Source organism: Myxocyprinus asiaticus, chromosome 23 (assembly GCF_019703515.2).
Source record: "Myxocyprinus asiaticus isolate MX2 ecotype Aquarium Trade chromosome 23, UBuf_Myxa_2, whole genome shotgun sequence".
Classification (NCBI taxonomy): Eukaryota; Metazoa; Chordata; class Actinopteri; order Cypriniformes; family Catostomidae; genus Myxocyprinus; species Myxocyprinus asiaticus.
The window spans coordinates 18,981,951-19,001,565 of NC_059366.1; the positions used below are offsets into that span (position 1 = coordinate 18,981,951).

At 41.5% G+C, this 19,615-nt stretch overlaps 1 protein-coding gene across 2 annotated transcripts in view; it reads left to right on the top strand.

Moving 5' to 3' along the window:
* Nucleotides 1-3,566: 3,566 nt before the first annotated feature.
* Nucleotides 3,567-19,615, top strand: part of LOC127413674 (RAC-gamma serine/threonine-protein kinase-like) — a 185,301-nt gene continuing 169,252 nt past the window's right edge. For both annotated transcript variants that reach the window (XM_051650992.1, XM_051650993.1), the window contains exon 1: nucleotides 3,567-3,907. In XM_051650992.1, coding sequence (XP_051506952.1) covers nucleotides 3,862-3,907 — 46 coding nt within the window. In that variant the 5' untranslated portion in view covers nucleotides 3,567-3,861. The remainder of the gene's footprint in view (nucleotides 3,908-19,615) is intronic.

The following is a 19,615-nucleotide window of genomic DNA, read 5'->3' on the forward strand; positions in this document are numbered from 1 at the left end:
TTATTTAAGTTATGAAGACATTCTCACCACTCAAGTGAATAAAAGATGAATTCGACCGCAACCACTGATGTAGAGTCAGATTTTCCCTTCTCAATAGTAATTAAGGTTTGGACTTGTGTTTGGGAAACCGATCCTAGACGTGAGCAGCAATCAGACTTGTGTGAAAAAGGGGGAGGCTAAGCCTTCTCTAGCCTTATACACTGCCTTTGGTGGATACACTTTTGCTAGCATTTTGCTTTGCGATTTTACTGGAAAGGAACACAAGTTGCTCAGCAGCGGAGCGAGTAGAGCACGTGTCTGTGTGCACGAGAGAACATCCCCAGCTGCTGTCACTCAACGGCACTGATAACAGCCACTGCGAGCACTCATTATAACAAACTCCAGTACTGGATATACTGTATAACTATTTATTATAATACACACGAATGAAACGGAAACTGCTCAAAAACTGGAAATGTTTCTTCTACATTAAACACCTGACTAAAGCTATTTCAGTAATTGGTGGGGAGAAAATTGGCAAATGCAAAAAGTGGTCCCACCTGTCCCACCTGTCCCACCCATAAATTAAGCCTACTGCTCATAGGTAAAGAATCACATTGCTCTCTCTCAGTTCCTCTGTTTAATCATTGGAGATTTACATTTTCATTTTGCTTCTAACATGCTGGCTTCCCTTTTCTCTACTCACACTCCTTAGAGTTGACACGTACATACGGCTGCTTCTGCAAAAACAAAATAATTTTGACCAAGATAATGTTTCCTTTCTAACATACAATTTAGCATTGTCAAGGCAAAAGAAATGCAGGTGAATATATCTTCAAAATCATATTTCAGCTAGTAGACTTAAAGTACATATAATAAAGCAAAACAAGGGAAATACAGTATTGTGTGATTATTAAATTTGTTGTCACAATTTTTAGATCTAAAACAACAGCAAAAGAAGACATTTGTCAGTCTTACTATGAAGCTGTGGGAACTAGGGCTGGGTATTGAAAAAGATATCTGATTTGATTCTGATTCACAAGCTCTCGGTTCGATTTGATTTCACTTTTGATTCGATTCAGTATCCATTCATATGGGTTTATTTCAGTTATAATGTCCCTTTTTGCTTACATATGAAAGAAATTCTCTCCAAGCTGATGCTGTTAATTATACAGAAGACTGTAATGACTAGGTACATTATGAAAATATTAATTTGACTAATTATATCTTATTGGTTTTTCATCATTTTGGTCACATTTTGGCTTTTTAAAAATGAACAAATCCATGTATTCAATCCATAAATAAGATATTATATTTCATATATAATTTTTTGTTACATGTTTATTGTTTAATTGCATAATTTGTACTATTTACAAGTATTGATATTAATTTCTCGCGGTACTGTCTCTTTAAGAAAACTGTTTCTGTAAAGAGCGTCTGTAAATTAGTGCTTATAAAAGAGAGGACTGGCTTTATCTCATCCGTGCTATTCGTGATTAGAATTAAATGTTTCATTTTTGTTGTTTTTGATCAACAATTGACAGAAAGGGTATTAAAAGAGACATTATTCAATGACAAATTGGTTGTGTGGATCTCATCTTTGGACACATTTCACGGAACAAATTTTACTCTCAACATGCAGTGAAAGGATCTCACTGCAGAATACTCCACCACTATACTACACAATCAATGGTGAGTGAAATCTAAACATTTACCAGCCAGTTGCCAAACATACATTTTAGTCGCATAGAGTGAAATTTGATTGCAAATGCGAGTAATTTTCTCTCATAGTAGAGAGTTGTGCATAGAGTAAAAGATCGATCTTGGGATTTAAGAATCGATATTGAGATGAAGATGCATCGGAAAATCTATATTTTCACCCACCACTGTTGGGAACATACAAAATGTTAGTGTACTAATGTTACACTGTACGTATCCATAGCATCATAGTTAGAGTGTTCGATTTTTACTTTCATTATATTTTAGACTTTGATGATGAAATGAAAGAACATGTTTTCACATATATGGAATAATTTAGATTTATTTGCTCACTAGAAAATCAGTTAGTAATGTGTTTGGAAAAACTTAAAACATTTCAGTGCCCATGTATAACTGTATTCATTATAAATTGTTAATTCCTTCAGTTTTATACTGAAAGTGCCTCTATGCATTTTTATTGTGATTTTTCTTTATCATTAATCAAAAACATCATCAATGTTTCCATTTCTCAGATGTTACTAGTGTTGGCTTTCTGCCACATTGGTCTTGTGTTTTAGAGCCCTTTTTCTCATTCTAAGAAAGGTTCAGTTATCAGTGTTTCTTCAACCTGATATCTTGAAATTTCATTTGTAACTTATTAGCAACTTCTTAAAGGAATAGTTCACCACAAAATGAAAATTTTGCAGTCACATACTCCATGTTGTTCAGACCCCATATTTTTTCATGAAGCACAAAATGAGAAGATAGGCAGAATATCCAAGCTGCTTTTTTCCATACAATGAGTGGATGGTGCTTTTATTGCCAAGATCCAAAAAGAACAAAAAAGCACCATAAATGTATCATAAAAATTTAAGTCTGTATGGTTATATTCCAAGTCTTCTGAAGCCATACATTTCGCTTAGTTGAGCACCAAAATTGAATCCATTATTCAATGATAATCTTCCACTGAAACTCTTAAATATCATTAGCGGAATTACGCTTGTGTTAAAAAAACAAAAGCAAAAAAATTGGCTTTTAAATTTGTAGCAGACTTTTCAGGTTTGTAGTCATTGATGCCCAACCAACCCATTCTCATGAGAACTCGTATTACTATTGTTATTGACACACATCAGTCATTTGTATTGCATAAATAGGCTAAATATGGAATTAGTACCAAAATTTGTTAATAGGTGTTTCCTTTCTTTGCAAATAAAGTGTTGGATAGGAGGCTATAGCTAAAATTTTATGCCTGTACTGTATCGATTTGAAATTCTGTTTGTAGATTGGTCTCTATGGGGAATAAAAGTTGGACCTTTTCGTACAATCCAATTAATACGATATCTTAAGATTTGACTTACAATGACAAAATTTCATTTTTAGGTGACTGTTCTTTTCAGCATGTTTGATTTGATAGTTGACTAAATTCTAACACCATATTTTAAACAGCAATATAAATATAGGCTTGCAGTAGCTATCTGTTTAATGAGTTGTCCGATTTGATGAATTAAAAAGTAACAGTCTGACAAAGAGACATTCATGCAGCTCAATGCTTTCCTTCTGAAGATACTACATCTAACATGGGACTTCGTGTTTGCTTATTTACTTTCACAATCATTCACCTCAGACTTTGTTTTAAGCAACTGTGTTGCTCATAGGTATTAAACACTTGTGCATGTTGAGAGTGAGAATGAGAAAGAAAAACAGACAGAGACAGGGAAATTAGAGAGGTGACGGGGGGCTTTTATGTCTGCTTTTACAATGACTGTCTTTCAGATTGTGTAAGAATGAAGGGGGAGTTAAGAGAAAGAAAAGAGTGAAAAATCCACACGTTCCTTTTTTATGTTTCTTCCAGGCTGAGTCACTGTCGAGGAGTGGGAAGATCTGAGAGAGAGAGAGAGAGAGAGAGAGAGAGAGAGAGATACACAGCACCACGGAGAGAGAAAAGCAACGGAAGGAGGGATAAACTGCTACACAACGCCTTTGAAAGTGGAGCGAGAGACAGTGGCAGGCAACGAGCAAAACGACAGAGAGAGACCTGTGAGGGAGGGAGAGAGAGACGCTGAGGCTGGGAGAGCTCACCCCCCCTCCCCTCTTCCTCTCCTCTCCTCCTCTCCCTCCCCCCCCCCCCTCACTCCTTCAGGAGCTGTTGTGTACGAGCGGCAAGTACAGTGTGACTGAGCCAACATGAGCGATGTCACCATTGTTAAAGAAGGCTGGGTGCAGAAGAGGGGTAAGTAGCTTGTCTATCTCTGCTTCTCTAAGCAGGTCGAGGGAGTGCGTGTGTGTTTGCTCATGTGTGTGTTTAACCAGGGACGGCTCGTGCTGTCATGGGCGGGCCATGCTGCTTTAGCGTGCCACGGCGTAGCTTGAGTCTGTGGAAGCCGGCATGTGGGTGTGCCTCTTTACACGTGTGTGTGCGTGAGATGCACGCATTGCTGTGTTCAGTGCTGGTGTGGGATTGTTTTAGAGAACATAAGTGCATGTTTAAAGGGATAGTTCACCCAAAAAGGAAAATTCTGTATGAAACCTGAATGACTTTGTAACGGTGGCAGCCCCAGAATAAATGTAAACAACTTTTTTTAAATAAATTCGGGCGCCAGACAGGTTTGGGCCTGTCAAAATAAATCTTTTACCCAGGATATCTCAAAAGCCACTGGTTACGAAAATGTGTAAATGTATTTACAATAAATTCACAATGAGGAATTTATCTTCTGTGGAATGCAAAAGGAGATGTTAGACATAATGTCAGCTTAAGCCACCATTCACTTTTATTGTATGAAAAAAGCAATGAATGTGTATGGTGACTGAAGCTAACATTCTGACTAACATCTCCTTTTGTGTTCCACGTAAGAAAGAAAGTCATGCAGATTTGGAATGGCATGGACTCGAGTAAATTATAACAAGAGTTTTTATTTTTAGGTGAACTATCCCTTTAAATGTGTCTGTCTGAGTAGGAACTGCATTCAGACTGGCATCCATCATTCCTCACTGCACTGCTTTGACGTGTCAAGCTGCTACGTTTGATGGGGTCTTCTGCGTGCACATGCACTCACTCACTCTGATGCAGAATGCTCTGTTTGAGTAAAGTATGGTTATGTTCTATAGATTTTCATCAGTATGTCTGTAAAGCGAGTAATAAAGCTTTCATTGTCTTGCATTTTAGCCTTCTTTGGTATGCCATTTGTGAGGATAGATTCCAAGGACAGTTGTGTACAAAATCACTTACTCACTCACTCACACACACACACACACACACGCGCAGAGTAAAGGTGACTGTTGATGCTGCACTGGGCCCAATGCTGTGCTCCTGAGTTGATGTAGATGTGTCTAGGTACCAACTGGCTCTGTCACTTTAGTAGCCCAAATTGATTTTTTATGGGGAAAATACAACGTGCAAAGTGAAGGGGTCAATGGGGCTTAAAGCTGGATGTGATTTATGGCTTTTTTCCTAGTGTCCCTACATATACAGGATACCACTGCAACTTTATCTCCACAAGTCAAGACCTGTGTAAGCCACACTCATTCTGTGTATTTTTTTTTCTCCTCTTTTTCTCCCCAATTTGGAATGCCCAATTCCCAGTGCGCTCTAAATCCTCATGGTGGTGTAGTGACTCAATCTCAGTTGGACAAATCTCAGTTGCCTCCGCGTCTGAGACCATCAAACTCTTATCACATAGCTTGTTGAGCGCATTATCGCAGAGACATAGCGCATGTGGAGGCTTCACGCTATTCTCCGAGGCATCCACGCACAACTCACCATGCGCCCCACTGAGAGCGAACCACATTATGGCGACCACGAGGAGGTTACCCCATGTGACTCTACCCTCCCTAGCAACCGGGCCAATTTGGTTGCTTAGGAGACCTGGCTGGAGTCACTCAGCACACCCTGGATTCAAACTCACGACTCCAGGGGTGGTAGTCAGCGTCTTTACTCGCTGAGCTACCCAGGCCCCCCATTATGTGTATCTTTAAGTTCTCCTGGTTAGTTCTATTTTAATTCTCTATTTTAATTCAGGTTCCCATGATCATGGAAAACTTGTTAGGTAACACTTTATTTTGATGGTCCCAAATAGATATTTAACTGACTATAAATGACTTATCAACTGGGTTGCTATAGCTAGTAAACAGTGTTTCAACAAACATTCAGTAGACTTTCAATAGCCTGTATAACAGCAGCAAAATAACAGCTTATCTACTGACTTGCTATAGGTAGTAAACAGTGTTTCAACAAACATTCAGTAGACTTTCAGTAGCCTGTATATAGATCTCTATTACTTACCTTTTAATTAACTGATGTTCTCAACAATACTGTAAGTAGGTCATTAATAGAGATCTATATACAGGCTACTGAAACTCTACTGAATGTTTGTTGAAACACTGTTTACTAGCTATAGCAAGCCAGTTGATAAGTCACTTATAGTCAGTTAAATATCTATTTAGGACCATCAAAATAAAGTGTTACCTATTGATATTCCCAGGAATGGAAAGGTCATGTAAATTAGTAAAATTCTTAAAAAAAATAAATAAAAAGGAAAAAGAAACTGCAGTTTCTGTAAATATACATACTCTAATTTTTACTTTGCTCTAAAATGTTGGATTGCATATATAGTAAAGTAAAAAGTTGCCTGCTAGCCAATGTGGGAACACTGGTCTGTCTATTTGGAGAAAGTAATTTAAATATAAAAATAATAAAATAAAGATTTTCACCTGACATTCAGGAAATCCACCCCAGCAATCTCTAAAAGTTCTTCATCCAGTAATCATAAACAACATGAAAGGTCATGGAAAAGTCATGGGATTTCATTGGTCAAGTGTGAGAACCCTGTTAATTAAACAATCTTTCATAGATTCCCAACATAAGCAAAATTACTCATGGCCATTGGCCAATGTTGTGCTTTCAAACACATGTGTGCAGTAGCCACGTTGGGTCAGATTTAAATTTCCCTCCAGTTTGGGGAGTCAGGGCAGGGTTTGAGGATGGAGAGGTTAGAGTTTAGGATTGTGTATGTGTGTATGTGTGATGGAAGGGTTTGGTGTAGCCCAGGGTTGGGAAACTGGCTTCATTCTGTTTGCGTTGGCTGCCTGCCAGGACGACCCCGATCACCCTCTTTTTTTCCTCTTTTTTTTCCCACTTTGTCTCCGCCACTTTCTGTTTCCATTATAGCTTTTACTTTCTTTCCCCATCTCTCTGTCCACTTGTAACTTTACTTTTCCATTTTGTTGCTGTCTCTCTCTGTCTCATCATCTCTTTCTCTAGTTCTCTCTGTCTCTCTCTCTCTCTCTCTCTTGTCCTCTGATTTCTCTCTCCCACCTTGCTGGTGGAGTTTAGAGCACCTGTGTCACAGTACAAGTTATATGAGCTGTGTGTGTGAGAAGAAGAGTACAATTAAAAGATGAGATGATTTCCTGTTTACTCCACTAATGAATAAGTTGCAAAAAAAGGGCCAGCTTAAGACAGTGGAGCCCATCGTTTCCAACTTTGCCCTCTCTCAGACCTCGTTCTCAATTCTTATTGTCTAAACATACTTTTAATCACTGACTGCAGCCTTTAATGCATCGGCCAAATTTTGATTGTTTGCAGATTTACGCCTGTACCATGCAAAAGATATCGTTTGCTTTTACAAAACGTACTGAAATATCCTAGATCTAAAAAGAATGAAGTTTTGTTTCAGAATCTTTTAAGGTAGCGTATGTATTTTTTGCACCACTAGCATCACCAAATGAAATCGAAGATACAACCCCTGTCTTTCAATGGTTGGACAAACAGATAGTACTGTCCCCAACTCACGACATTGGTTGAGCCAGTGTTGCTGTGTCGAGCTGGTCGGGATGCTCAAACAAACAGAGCAATGTTTTGAAAGCACCACTTGGGGAAATCAACCTGCAAATGGCTTACTTAAGTTGTCTCTCCATATTAAGGTGGGATAGGAGAAAGTAATTTAACATTGAAAAAATGACACACTTCAGCTTTAATTTGATACAGGTTTGTTTTCCTGTGTTCTGGACCGCAGTAAATTAGTGCTGATTGCAAGCAGACTTGTTGATGAGAGTCCTTTGAATGTCTGCATGCTGTGTTTGTGTGAAGCTATGATGTGGAGGTTGGCTGTCAGAATCCATAGCCGAAGAGCAGTGCAAAGGAGTTGAATGGCTTCTCTGCTCTCTCCCGCAGGACCGCTGGAACACTCTGTTCTGAGGAAATGATACAGGCACATGAATGAAGCTGCTCTCTCTCTCACTCGCTCACGTGATCAGTGATGCACTTGCTGACTCTTTCACTCACAAATACACTCACAACAAGTGAACATACTAGCATATGGATTAGGGATGAGCAGGATGTTTGACTAGTTAAATATCTGTCCAACTATTGCTGAGGTTGACTAGTTTATAAAAATAGTTTTTATCTAGATAAACTTTTTTTAGTGCTGGTGTTTTAAAGAGAATTCATTTTGAAATTCAACTGTAACAAGTTTTTAAACGGAGTCAGGATCTTCAGCATCACTCACAAAAACTTAAACAAAAAGGGCCCTTAGTGGCCACGTAAACACACAAACGAGTCGTAACTGTCACAGATGCAGAAACAATCTCTCTCTTGTTTCTCTTTCTGCATACTGCTGCGTCTGTCTGCCATTTTAGGTCTCCCTCCGCCATCACTATAACATCCCTCTGCCATCACCGGGGCAACATTTCTTTAGACAAAGTCTGCCACAGCCATTTGTGCTCCCGGTCTGTGGATCACCTCAAATTTAAATGGCTGAAGTGCCAAGTACCATCGGGTGATCCGCGCGTTGGTATCTTTGATGCGGTGGAGCCATTGGAGTGGGTGTGATCTGCCCCAGTAGGTAGTAGCGGAGGGTGAGGACCGCCCATTTGATCGCAAGACACTCCTATTATATGGTGCTGTACTTTGTCTCCCTCAAGGAGAGCTTGCGACTTATAAACAGCACTGGACGTTTCTCCTCCCACCCCCCCCACCTCCTGCGAGAGCACCGCCCCCAGCCCCCTGTCGGATGCATCTGTCTGCAAAATAATGGGAAGAGAGAAATTAGGAGCATGTAAAAGTGGCCCCCCACAAAGCACGGATTTTGCTGTTGGCACGACTCCATCCACTGGACCGGATCAGGGGCCCCCTTTCTAGTAAGATCAGTCAACAGGCTGGTGACGTCAGAGTAACTAGGCATAAACCTTCGGTAGTAGCCAGCCAGCCCCAGAAACTGTCTTACCTCCTTTTTGGTCTTGGGCCTCGGGCAGGCCGCTATTGCGGCGGTTTGTTAACCTGGGGCTGCACCTGCCCATGACCCAAGTGGAACCCCAGATACCGAACTTCCACCTGCCCAATTGCATAATTCTTCGGGTTGGCCGTGAGTCTTGCCCGTCGCAGCAACCTCAGGACAGCTCTCAGATGTTGCATGTGCCACTGCCAGTCATTACTATAAATAATAATATCTAAATATGCGGCAGCATATGCTGTATGTGGTCTGAGAATTTTGTCCATGAGACGCTGAAACGTGGCTGGGGCCCCGAACAAACTGAACGGAAGAGTTACGAATTGGTGTAAACGAACAGTGTGGAAAAAGCATTTTGTTCTCGGGAGATTGGAGTAAAAAGGATCTGCCAATAACCCTTTGTTAAGTACAGTGTCAAATAAAATTGGGCCACACCCATTGGGTACACATTGGTATGCATACAATTTGGACACCATGTTCACTTTGCGAAAGTCTACACAGAACCGGACCGTACTGTCGCTCTTAGCTACCAGAACCACCGGGCTGGACCAATCGCTATGTGACTCTTCTATTATGCCCATTTCGAGCATTGCCTCCAATTCTTCCTGAACAACCCTTTTCTTGTGTTCAGGAAGGCGATAGGGGCGGCTACGAACCACCACCCCCGGGGTGGTCTCGATATGGTGTTCTATGAGGTTTGTGTGACCAGAGAGAGGCGAGAACACGTCCGCAAATTTCGCTTGCAACTTGGCCACCTCTGTGAGCTGGGACGGCAAAAGGTGGTCTCCACACGGGACCGGTGTGAATGAATTTGGTCTGAGAGTCACCTCCGGCCCGAGCTCCACCCTCTCTGGAACTACCATTGCCAAAGCCACAGGGACCACCTCCCTCCATGATTTTAGGAGGTTGAGGTGGTAAATTTGATGTGCCCCGCCCCTGTCCGTTCACCTAACCTCATAATCGAGATCTCCTACTCGCCGTGTGACCTCAAAGGGCCCTTACAACTTGGCGAGTTATTTAGAGCTGGAGGTGGGCAGTAATACAAGCACTTTATCTCCCGGTGCAAATTCCCGTAGACGAGTGCCCCTGTCATACAGCCGGCTTTGATGTTCCTGAGCTTGGAGCAAATTTTCCTGTGTTAATTGACCCAAAGTGTAGAGTTTTGCTCTAAGATCAAGAATGTATTGAATTTCATTTTTACTGTTTGAAGGTCCCTCCTCCCAAGCTTCCCGCATGACGTCGAGCACGCTGTGCGGCCGAGGCCCATACAGCAGCTTGAATGGGGAAAACCCTGTGGAGGCTTGTGGGACCTCTCGCACTGCAAATGACAAGGGTCGAGCCACTTATCCCAATTTCCTAGCATCCTCGTGTAAAACTTACGAATCATATTTTTTAAGGTTTTATTAAATCGTTCCACCAACCCATCTGTTTGTGGGTGGTAAACACTGGTGCGAATTGATTAAATACCTAACAATTCATACAGTTCGTGTAGTGTTCGTGACTTAAATGTAGTGCTTTGATAAGTGAAGGTTTCTTTTGGAATCCCCACTCGGGAGATTATTCTGAAGAGTGCCTCCGCAACACTATGTGCTGAGATGGCAGTGCTTCCGGATATCGTGTTGCATAGTCCACCAGAACTAATACAAAGCGATGCCCGCGGGGGGTCCGTTCTAATGGCCCGACGAAGTCCATACCAATTCTTTCAAAGGGGACCTCGATCAGCGGTAGAGGGTGCTGTGGTGCTTTTAGGGTGGCTGGTGGATTCACCAACTGACATTCACGGCACGCCGCACACCAATTGCGAACGTCCCCGTGAATGCCCGGCCAAAAAAACGGCCATTATTCGGTTCAGTGTTTTCTCGTGACCTAAATGGCCAGTCATTGGATTATAGTGAGCCGCCTGGAAGAGGGTTTCCCGATGGCTCTTCAGTACTAATAATTCGGCTGTATTTTCTTTTGTCTGAGTGTGCTGCATCACTCGATACAACTGATCTTGTATAATTGAAAAATATGGGTATGTGAGTGCAACACCAGGCTGGAGCTGTTGACCATCGATGACTCTCACTTGGTCAAACACGTGTTGGAGGGACTCATCCCAAAATCAGTGGATGGGTGAGGCAGGAATTAACCATGGCCTCTTCTCTATATTTTTTCCCCTGAATAGTATCTCAATGGTAACCACCGGATATATGTGAATATCCACGTGCACACACCGCACCCTCACCCATTTACCTGTGCCCAATTCCCCGTCTTGCACCAAACATTGGTGAATAGAGGTTTGAGAACAGCCTGAATCCACTAAAGCTTGGTACGTATCCCTTTTAGACTCACGGTATACGATACACCCCTGCCCGATCGGGGGCGGCCTGTGGAGCATCAGGGATCCCCACCTCCATCACTGTACACCGATCCTGGCAGAGCCCGGCTTTCCCGCAGCCCCAACAGACCGGCTCAGGCTTCCCTACCATTCCCGAGGGGGCGGCCTCTTCAACCTGGGGGGGGAGCGGAGGGAGACAGTGGAAGTGGGGGACACAAACAAAGGGAAAGAGCCCCTAGGCCGGGGAAGGGGTTTGGGCGGGGTTCCTCCCCACCTCTGGGGAGCCGGAACAGGACAGAAGGGGGGGGGGGGGGTTTGAGATGCAGGGGAGAGAGAGAGAGAGAGAAGAGAGAGAAGGAAGAGTCTCTGGATCACTGCCTCCCGGAAACGCCATCATGTAGACCTCGGCCAGCTAGATGGCCTCCTCCAGCGATGCCAGGCGGTGGCACTGGACCCACTCTGCCATCCCCCGAGGAAGCTGGGAGATGAATTGCTCCAGTGTCACCAGCTCAACAATATCCATGGTGCCGCGGGTTCCCTCAGCCAGCAACCATTTCCGACAGGCATCCCGGAGCTGTTGTGCAAAAGCAAATGGGCGGCCGTGTTTCCCGAACTTCAGGGACCTGAAACGCCGGCGGTTCTGTTCAGGACTCCGGCCAACCCATTGCACGATGGCCTTCTTCAGATCTTGATATTCGAGGAGGCTGGTGGTAGGAAGTTGTTGGGCCACTAGTTGTGCTTCCCCGGAGAGGAGCGGTAACAGGCAGACCACCCACTGGTCGGGTGGCCACTTCCACACCTCAGCAGTTTTCTCAAAAAGATCGAGGTAGGCCTCGGGATCATCACTCGGCCCCATTTTGATGAGGGTCACCGGTGATTTTGATGAGGGTCACTCTGGGGTCGCAGCTGTCGATCAGGCTCCAGAATACCTGCCGGTCCTTCGCTTGAGGCTGGAGTAGGAGTTGGAAATGCTGTTCCTGCTCCAGGCGTAACTCCATGAGGTCCTGATGTTGACTTTGCTGGATGCCAGCGAGGGACTTGATGACTTCGCCCAGCGATGAAGATTCCATGACGAAGTTTCCTCTGATCGCTCCTGGGTTTTGGCACCAATGGAGGAGCCAGGAGGCAGCAAACTGTCAACGTGAGTATTTTATTACTCTTCAGCGTCACTCACAAAAACAAACAAAAAGGGCTCTTAGTGGCCACGTAAACACACAAACGAGTCGTAGCTGTCACAGATTCAGGAACAATCTCTCTCTTGTTTCTCTCTCTACATACTGCTGCGTCCGTCGGCCTTTGTTGCCATCACTATAACAAGACACAGGTGTTAGAGATAATGACAACCCAGGTGACAAGCCTTACCGCTCTCCCTCTCCCGCAGACAGATACACACCCATGCCCCCATCCCCACAGTAACTTCTCATGTTTATGAACACAAAGAATCCTTAACGTGAGAGAGAAGGCACCTAGAAATGCATCTGATCGGGTTAAAGTGGACCCTTTTTCGTTCTTTGCTCAGAGCTAGAAAGAAGGTCAAAACAGCTGAGCAATGGTATACTGTTTGTGAACACTTGGAGACTGCCCACGCTGCTGGGGGAGGCATTTAGAGGAGCATTTAAATATAGGGAACACTATAAAAGTGTTATCAATGACTACATACCTCATTATATGAATAGAACACACATGAGATCAGTAAAAGGAGCCATTTAAACCAATTGATGATGATTTTAAGTAATATATATTAAGTAAATAATGTGTAATTTGTCATGTTTACTAGGGATGTACAGAACGACTAATTTCACTGACGTTTAAATGAAAATTTTGGAGTCGACTAGTCGACAAGCCTAAAAATAAAACAACCTTCAGAAAATAGTCAAAGAAAATTGTGTTTATGCGACCCATTTAAAATACTTAATCTATTACAAATCTGACGCTAAATTCCTCTGAAAAGGTGCATTTATCTGCAACATGCTTGCCTTGCATTTATCATCATTGTACATTATAGAACATGATACACTTTCACCATTAGCAAATACAGATTTATTTATTGAAAACAATTGAATGAATAGTGCAGGACCAATAGCGCAACCAGCCTGTTTTAAACGGAAATCACCAAGTAAAAGTTACTTTACATATTAAAACAGTCAGGACATTGTTGAAAATAATTAACAGGTAAGCCAAATCTACAAAAGAGAGAGAAAATTTTTTTGTTTTTCACGACGTGCAGTTGTACATTAGCTATTGATCTAATATGACAGCTGTTCTGTTATGAATGATAACCATTAACAGTAACAATGGAAAAAATATAGCTACAGGATAGAATAAATAGGCTTGTGATATAGCCTACAGTAAACCTAATGTATTCTAAACATGACGTGCACACAGAATAAAATATAGTTTAACCCGTTATGCAGTCGGCACCTCATTGAAAAATTATTTATCTGGTGCAAGCTGTAAAAACGTCATGGTATTGATGTCAAAACCATACAAACATACAGGACAGTATTATTGTCCACTTTTACATTTCAACACATAGTCAATTCAGCAACGTTTGTCCACCCCGATGAATTACGCCACTGTGTAGAAACCAATCATAACAGAGGCCATTTACATACAAGTCATAATGGTCAGAGGGAGGGTGGAAAATGGCCATGTAAAACCATTTATAAATCCAGTTTAATGTGTGATCATTTCACAGAGGTGAGCTTAGTTAATAATTCATCTTTAAAATGGAGATTTGAGGTTACATTTTGATTGAGTGTCTCACTTCAACTTTGTTGAATCATCCTAATGCTTTTTAATTACACGTCAGCTTTACACAGTCATTCATTTGAAGTTCTACCACCTCCCTCTCAGCCATGAGGGAAAAGCCTCCCTGTTCCCAAACATATCTGCTGCTGTGTCCTTTGACAGAAGCACACCTGCACTGTTTCTCTCACACACTAACGGCTGTCTTCCCCGCTCTCCTACTAGTGTGTCTTTCAGACTAGCATCAGCACGAATGAAGAGAGATATTGCGGCCCCCACAGTCATGACAGTGGCTTTGTGTGCATGTGGTTGTTTTTCTGTTGATTGTATAAGTGTGTGTTTGAGAACAAGGCCAGGATGGCATACTCGCAGAGGGTCTGATGGCTCTGGGGGTCAGGTGGTGTTGTAGCAGCAGGCTGGGGGTCATGGGCTGATTCACTGCATGCCTTCAGCTGACTAACTGACTGCAGAGTTAGTCATCTTTCTAAATCATGCAGAAATCAAACAGAGAGAGAGAGAGAGAGAGAGAGTGAGAGAGAACGAGACCTTGACGTTATTAAAGGAAAATGGAGAACAAACAAGGAGAGAGAATGATATATTGGATAAATACCGGAACCAAGCTATTTTTGTGATGTTCAGTTCCATTAATAGTTCTTAAATTGCAATTTTTGCCGATGTAGATGGAACACTTTACCAAAATTTTCAACTGAATTTACAGCAAACCAGTTTCTGATTTTACTGATTTTACATGTACACCAATATGCTGATAACTACCAAAAAAAATCCCCCAGCCAATTAAAAAAACACAAGAAAACCACATTTACAAGAGATTTGACATGGGGTTATTCTCTGCTTTTGACATAAAAATGTACACAGGCCTGCGCAAAACACTACCGCACATTGGATAATAGGGCTGGGTATTAATACATGTTCCCTGATTCAATTAGATTCCGATTCACAAGCTCTCGATTTGATTTGATTCATATATATATATATATATATATATATATATATATACTTCAGTTACAATATCCATTTTGTTTTCAAATGAAAGAAATTCTCTTTCAGCTAATGCTCTTAATTATAAAGTGAACTTCTAACCTTCTAGGTACAACTTGAAAACATTAATTTTACAAATGATATATTCATTAGTTTTTCATAAATTTGGTTACTTTTCAGCTTCCATCAATAATAGTCTTGAAATTTAACGTATTATATATTTTATATATATATATATATATATATATATATATATATATATATATTTTTTTTACATGCTTATTGTTTACATGCATAATTTGTACTATTTACAAGTATTTACATTGATATGTAGAAAACATGCTAAATGGGTACTGTCTAAGTTTACAGGCATCAGCCATATTAATGCGCATATTGTCTTTAGCGCATCCATTCTATGTGTGATTAGAATTAAATGTTCTTTTTTTGTTGTTTTTAATCAACAACTGACTGTAAAGTAGAAAAAGAATTTTAAAAGAGACATCAGTCAGTGACGTGGACTGCATGGAAATCGTCTTTGGAAACAGAATGAGTCAAACCTAACTTTTACTCTCAACACCCAGTTAAAGGCTTTGAACTTTGCTACTGAGTGAAATCTGAAATTTTACCAGCCAGTGGCTAATCACAGCTATTGCGAAATTTTCTCACATATGCAAGTGATTTACTCTCATTGTAGAGGGATGTGTCACGGGTTTTTGTCTGACAGGACTGTGGCATCATCTTCCCATGCCTGTCTTGTGTTTCATTGTCTGTCTTTGTGTGAGTGGACGGTTTCGGTTGAATTCCCTGCTGTGCACACTTCGGTCTGTCATGTATCATGACCGGAGCATGGTTTCTGGATCCTGATTTCTATCTGGTCGGTTTCGGTCTGTGTCGGGATCCAGACACTCGTGCTCCATGTTTCTGTCTGTTATTGAGGTGGGTGCGTCGCGCTTATGTCATCTTGGCGGCATGCGCTTGTGTTGATAGTTTGTCTGTCTTTTGCGAACACGGGTGCGCCTCGCGGTGCGCTGCGCACCCGGGTCGCAAGCTGTCTTGTGTTTCATGTCCGGAGCATGGTGTCTGAAACCTGACTTTCCTGTCTGGTTCAGTTTCGGTCTGTGTCGGGATCCGGACACTCATGCTTCATGTTTTGTGCCTGTCTCTTGCAACCATGGACGCACATTGAGTTCGCTTTGCGCTGCACGCCCGGGTCATAAGTCTTCACGTTGTGCTGAGGTTCAGTCATTTCGGTCTGAGATTTCGGGCTTGTGTGTGGCCGAACTCTTACACAGGTGTCCTGTCTTGTTTTTGTCACCTGTTGTCTGCATTACGTGGTGTTCGCTCAGGTTTCGTTTAGTATAAGAGTGCGTGGCATCTCTTGGTTTGGCATTGCTACGCATTCTCTCGTCTTGTTTGTTGGTTGCCATGAGCGTATATTGCCTTATTGTCTTGGCGATGTATGCTCATGCCATTCAGGTGTTTTGTTGTCTTGTGAGAGAGTACGTGGCTTTGTTTTGTTCCTGTATCTCCACATGTCTTTCTGTCTTATGTCATACCCCACCTCCTTGTTTGCCCATTATTAGTTTATTAGTCACACCTGCCCTGTCTTGTTAACCTGTTGATTTCTCTCCCTATTTCAGGGACAATGTTTTCAACTAAAAACTGAAAACTTTTTATGTGTTTTGGCTGTTCGTTTACACGACAACTGCGTTTTGGGGCCTGAAAACGCAAACTTTTGAAAACGGGTTTCAAAGTGCACGTTTTTAAAAACGATGCCATTATCGTCTCCGTGTAAACATACAAAAACACGAATTTGTGAAAACGATGACGTCATGCACACGCGTATTAGGTGTTCAGTCTATAGGCATGCGCGCGAGTACTTCAAAACAACGCACGAGACATTCAAAACTACAACGGCGGACTACAGGACTGTGTTTGTGCTGCTCAAGTACGTTTACATGACAACGATGTACTAAAAATGGAAAAGTTTATCCTTTGCATTTTTGAAAAGTTTCACGTACAGACGACAGCATTGTCAAAACGATCCCCATTCACACGGATCCGCGAAAACAACTAAAAACGCTGTATTATGCATGCCAGGCCAGTAGTTGGCGATGTCAGTTTGTAAAGAAACACTATGCGCCTGCGCACATAAGCATTCTTCCACAGAGCAGTGAATACAAACAATGAAGATGACGAAAGCATTGAGCAATTTTGTCTGGACGGACGATGAGGTTGCTTTATTACTACAATTACTTTGCTGGAGAAACGTCAATAAACTCTAAATTTTGAGCAGCACAAACACAGTCCTGTAGTCCGCCATTGTAGTTTTGAATGTCTTGCGCATTGTTTTGAAGTACTCACATGCATGCCTATAGACTGAACTCAAGATTAATTAATAAACTCTGCTCATTTTTACCATCACTTTGTCTCCTGCCTTCTGTATTCCCCCTGCTGACTCTTGGGCTGGTAGGAGAGTGAGTTAACATAAGCTGTTGATGTTAACTGGTTTTGGATATCAGACAGAACACTGATACATGGATATCTTCTGACGGAGAGAGAGGTCTTGTGTACACTGGATCTAACATGCATTTTCACTGCCTCATGTTTTCATATTCTAAGCATATCATTGAATACTGTACATGGCTTCACATCTCTGTCTATAGGCTATATACATTAGCGGTGGGTGAATGAATTGCAGGGTAAAGGTACATCAAATAAAATTAAGTAAATAAATAAATAACATTTAAAATACAAATAAATTTTTCCCATCTGAATCCATACATTAATTTCAAGATTTTCAAAGTGCAGGTTCTGCCTATTGTACAATGTTCATACTCCATACAAAACACTCCAAATGAATAAATAGTTGATTATTGTTATTTGCACAGACACCAGTATTCATATTGATAATTATACATCTAAAATCGATGCCTTCAATCCATCATTCTTTATATAACACGTAATACGCGTGCGCATGACGTCATCGTTTTCACAAATTCGCGTTTTTGTATGTTTACACGGAGACGATAACAGCATCATTTTCAAAAACTTGCACTTTGAAACCCGTTTTCAAAAGTTTGCGTTTTCAGGCCCCAAAATGCCGTTGTCGTGTAAATGAACAGCCAAAACGCATAAAAAGTTTTCCGTTTTTGTTGAAAACGTTGTCGTGTAAACGGCCCCGTCTGCTTGTGTGTTCCGTCCAGTGCCAGTTCATCTTGTGTGCTCGTTTATCCCAGTTGGTCTTGCCTGTCGGTTTCCTGTCTTGTTTTTATTGTGTTATTCCCAACCCGGTCCAATCGGTCCTGTTTCCCGCTGCCTTCTGCCCTAGCCCTGGTTTGTTCGTTTTCCCCTTCGGGGTTGTTTATGATTTTCCCCCCTGTGGGAGCTTTAGTTTGTTTTTTTATTAATTTTTTGTATATAAATAAATTCCTTGTTTTTGAATCTCTGCGCTTGGGTCCAGAGCCTCTCTTATTCTCTGCATCACTGCTGATTCGTGACAGGCTGCGGCACAGAGTAAAAGATCGATCTTGGGATTTAAGAATCAATATCGAGATCATTCAAATGAAGATCGCAATGCATCGGGAAATCATTATTTTTACCCAGTCCTATTAGATAAGACATTAATAGCGACAGTAAATGTGCTTGTAGCGCAGAATCTGCAAAATGGGTTTCAAAGTGCCATGGGAAATCAACTTAAACACCATATTTCTAGGACTAGACTAGTTGTAATATTCTGATTGTACTTATTAGGAGACCAGTTTACTGTGCTTCTAGTAAAACAAACATTTGTTTCCTGCTTCAAAACAGATATTGTTTTTCTTTCATCAGCCTCTTAATGATTTAAGAATCATTTTGATTATAGGAATCTCTGAAGGCAAACCAGGCCAGTTTGTTTCCTAATATCAAACATCATTAGAACTGGAAATACCTATTGCACATAATTTTGTCCATCATTTTTGGAGGTCCAGAATTTTATGCTACATTGTACTTGCCCATTTTTTTTATTCGAACTATGTCTACCATAGTTCTTCCATTGTTTAACAGTGGCATTTTTAATGCTGTAATCACTGGTAAGACCATGGATGGCTCCATATTACTGTGGTGAGGTAGTTAATCTTTCTTAAAAAAATAAACCGTTTATTTGTTATGAAAAAAATAATAGCCTAAACACATTTAAGATTTAACTTTTTTGTAAACTTAAACTGCCACAGTTATAGTAAAATGTTCTGTTATATTTTACTTTGATAAATAAAGTGTTGTTAAAAAGTCTTGTATTTGATGCTGGTGCATGGCATAATGTTTGCTTTTTCCATCCCTAGGCACACAGCACTTGGTTATAATTCTCTTTGGAGAAAGTTAGTTAGAGGTTTAAGGCAGGAACTGAGTGTACAAGAGGGCTCTATTTGTGGTCCTGATATCAACCCTCCAAGGCAGAGAGAAAAGGAGAGGGGAGATAAAATTGCGTACTCCGTGCAATGTGTTTGGTAACGTTTTTCCAAGCCCCACAGTGATCTATCTGGCTGTCTCATGTCTCACATGTTTTAGTGATGAGGCAGTGATGCACGGGGCGTGATAACGTGTGCAGTCCTCTGAGAATTTAGGAGTGTCTGCGAAATATGTGTATGTTTAGGCAGCAGTATCCGGACCA